At 44.8% G+C, this 3,417-nt stretch overlaps 1 protein-coding gene across 1 annotated transcript in view; it reads left to right on the plus strand.

The window, feature by feature from the left end:
- traf4a (tnf receptor-associated factor 4a) overlaps positions 1 to 2,409 on the plus strand; it is a 29,936-nt gene extending 27,527 nt beyond the window's left edge. The window contains exons 6-7 of the mRNA XM_083684980.1: positions 82 to 237; positions 1,008 to 2,409. Of these exons, the coding sequence (XP_083541106.1) occupies positions 82 to 237; positions 1,008 to 1,640 (789 nt within the window). The 3' untranslated portion in view covers positions 1,641 to 2,409. The remainder of the gene's footprint in view (positions 1 to 81; positions 238 to 1,007) is intronic.
- The last annotated feature ends 1,008 nt before the right edge of the window (positions 2,410 to 3,417 follow it).

The following is a 3,417-nucleotide window of genomic DNA, read 5'->3' on the forward strand; positions in this document are numbered from 1 at the left end:
TTACCATTGACGACAAACATTCCAGGATGTATAGAGCTCTATATTCAGATCACAACATGATTTTTGTTTTCCGCCCAACAGAACCATCAGTTCCATTGCCCTCGGTTTCCTGTTCAGTGCCCAAACCAGTGTGGCACCCCCAACATCGCCCGGGAGGATCTGGCCAACCATGTGAAGGAGAACTGTGGCAGCGCACTTGTTCTCTGCCCCTTCAAAGACGCCGGCTGCAAACACAGGGTATGGTTGACCTGCTAAATACATTTTAATAAAAATTTTAAAAAAAAAACATTCCAAAATTATTTATTTATTTTGTGTATGTTGTTTTGCCCTGGTTGCATTGCATGTCTGTACATGAATTGATGTCCAAAGCAATGATAGTCTCAAACATGCAGTGCTGCTGTGCCTGTAGGCTCTATTTTAACGAGAGTCACACTTCTCCAGTCTGACAGCACATTTCTGTCTATTTTTGAAGCTGACGTCAATATGACAAACATGCGGAAAGCTCTCTGTGTGTAAGAACCAGACGGGGTATCATGTGTTGTGTAGTCATCTCTGTTTGTCCTGATAGTGGAATACTCGGTGTATAGCGATGCAGATGGTCTGACAGAATACATAAATGCCTTTCCCGGAATCTGGAGGCGTCAGCAGCGAGTACATCCAAGCCTGCAGATGTTCAGTACAGCAAACAGAAATGTGTATGGCAGGCTCCCAACAGAGCAGCTGATCAGCCGATATAATATTCACTTACTCTATGAAGATGTTTGTGTGTGTGTGTGTAAACCCAGACAGGCTAGATGATGTAGTGCGCATACAATGTGTACAAACCTCTCCTACTTATAACCAAAAAGGCAGAATAACCCTTTTTTCTAATAGTGTAGTTTCATTCTCCTTTGCAGCAGGCTTTCACTAACCAGTCTCTTCTCTCTAGCAGGGCCCAAAGCTCTAACTAGTCTCGTCACTCTCTAGCAGGGCCCAAAGCTCTAACTAGTCTTCTCTCTCTCTGGCAGTGCCCAAAGCTGGCGATCGGCCGTCACCTGGAGGACACCACCAAGGGGCACCTGACCATGATGTGTAACCTGGTGGGGCGCCAGCGGCAGGAGATCCTGGAGCTGCGGAGGGACATGGAGGAGCTCTCCATCAGCAACGACGGTGTGCTCATCTGGAAGCTCAGCGACTACTCCCGCAAGCTCCAGGAGGCCAAGCTCCGGAACAACCACGAGTTCTTCAGCCCGCCCTTCTACACCCACCGCTACGGCTACAAGCTGCAGGTTTCGGCGTTCCTCAACGGGAACGGTAGCGGGGAGGGCTCCCACCTCTCCATCTACATCCGCGTGCTGCCGGGGGAATACGACAACCTGCTGGAGTGGCCCTTCTCCTACAAGGTCACCTTCTCCATCATGGATCAGAGTGACCCTTCGCTCTCCAAGCCCCAACACATCACGGAGACCTTCAACCCCGACCCAAACTGGAAGAACTTCCAGAAGCCCTGCAGCACCCGGAACTCGCTGGACGAGAGCACCCTAGGCTTCGGCTACCCTAAGTTCATCTCCCACGAAGAGATAAAGAAGAGGAACTACATCCGAGACAACGCCGTCTTCCTCAAGGCTTCCATAGAGATCCCCCAGAAAATCATGGCCTAAAGGGATCTGGTTGATTTTAGAAGGGAGGGTGTAAGACTGGTGTTAAAGACTGAAATGGACAGGTACCTAGAGAACTTCACCTCACACTTATCCTTTACATAAGTAACTTACTGTCCCTACAGAAACTCCACTGCAGGACTTGGAGCTAGTCTGTTTGGTTGTGTTGGCTGACTGACTGGAGGAGCCCGATATATTTAAATGGAGGACAAAGTGTTTGATCTGCAGAACCATCACTCTCTGATTAATCTTATTTTTTGTATGTTTGTTTTCTAACATTTTGTTTCTCAATCTGCAACAAAAAGCCTTGGAAATCAATAGTGCCTAGAGAGTTTATTTTAAGTTATATTTTAGTTGTGTTATATTTCTGCAGAATAGACCTAATGATTAAGAAAGGATCAAGGTGAGAGTGTAGAGCTTTTCACAGGGCTTTGCACTTAGAAAGAATGTTTGAATCTGGATCTAAACATCCTATCTGATCACACTGATCTAAAGAGTAAGGAGCTCATCACACAGAGTCAATTCCAACTGCCTTTTGTTTACATGCTTTTACAGAATCTCCCACTGATCCCTTAACAAAATGCCATAGGTTAGCAAATGCAAGATTGCTGATAAACCTGTTGTAAGCAAACAAATTACAGCTGTGAATTAAGTGTTTCTTCTAGTCAACTTATCCCAGTCTGTGACTCATATACAGTCGTTTAACACAGTCTGTAATGCTTAAAATGAAGGGATTAAGAAAACCTGACCTGGATTTAAAAAAAGAAATCCATCACCTTTATCCCAGGCAGTTTCCAGAGCGCGTAATGCATCTCCTGCTTGATCTTCAGAAGAGTTTTGCTGGTCAACGGTGCTAACGTACTGTCTTTAAATGGGTAGAACAGATCTTAGGACCCAGTCAGTCTTCTTCTGAGTAGACATAGTAAGTACAGAAACGTACATGTGCACTGAAGTGAGAGGGGAAAAGCCATGAGACCATTTTCTGGGTCTGGGTTGGGGAGAGACGTGCTCCAAGACAACATAAACCATGCATGTTTCATGCGATACAACGTGGACCACATTTTTTTGTACTGTAACCTGTATTCTTGAAATCCTCTCCCCGTGAGGGCTTTTTGCAGTGGAGGAACTGTTAAATGGAACCAAATTCTTTTTTATATATTATGAAAAATGTGAGCAACTTCGTTGATAATACGTCACGGACTGACAAGTGGGACTAATCGGAACTCTGGGCTGTGAAGTGCGTTGTTTTTACTCAGCCTGGGCACGATGGCTGCTTGAAAGATGGAACATTATGCCTGTGTACCTCTGCAGTGATGTGGGTACCACAGGACTGACTGCGTCTCAGTGGTGTGGGGGTGGTTACCATGGTAATCAGTGTGCAACTTTACCTGAGCATACAAGTGACCACGCAGATTGGTTGAAGAGGAGCAGCCTTGTGCAATACACCTGTCAGAGGCCCCCATTTTGCTTGAGAAAAATAGTGAGTAAAATTGCACAAAATAACATAACAACTGTCATTTCAGTTTGACAGGATTTGGGATTTCAAGTACTGAAGCTAGCCATTTCATGGCGTGCGATAAACACTATTTACTTATAATCTGTGGAATAATCATATGTTTCTTAAAAACATTGCAAAATACACAGCATCATAAAAATGCTGTAGAGTTTTACCAGTTTTTAGATATTTTTTGTTCAGCTCAGTGCTGTTTTGCTCAAGCAAAACGGGACCCAAAGGCTCTGTCACACCATGAACATAGCTGTGGTGGAAGACTTTGATTAT

Source organism: Argentina silus (genome assembly GCF_951799395.1).
Source record: "Argentina silus genome assembly, chromosome: 14".
Taxonomy (NCBI): Eukaryota; Metazoa; Chordata; class Actinopteri; order Argentiniformes; family Argentinidae; genus Argentina; species Argentina silus.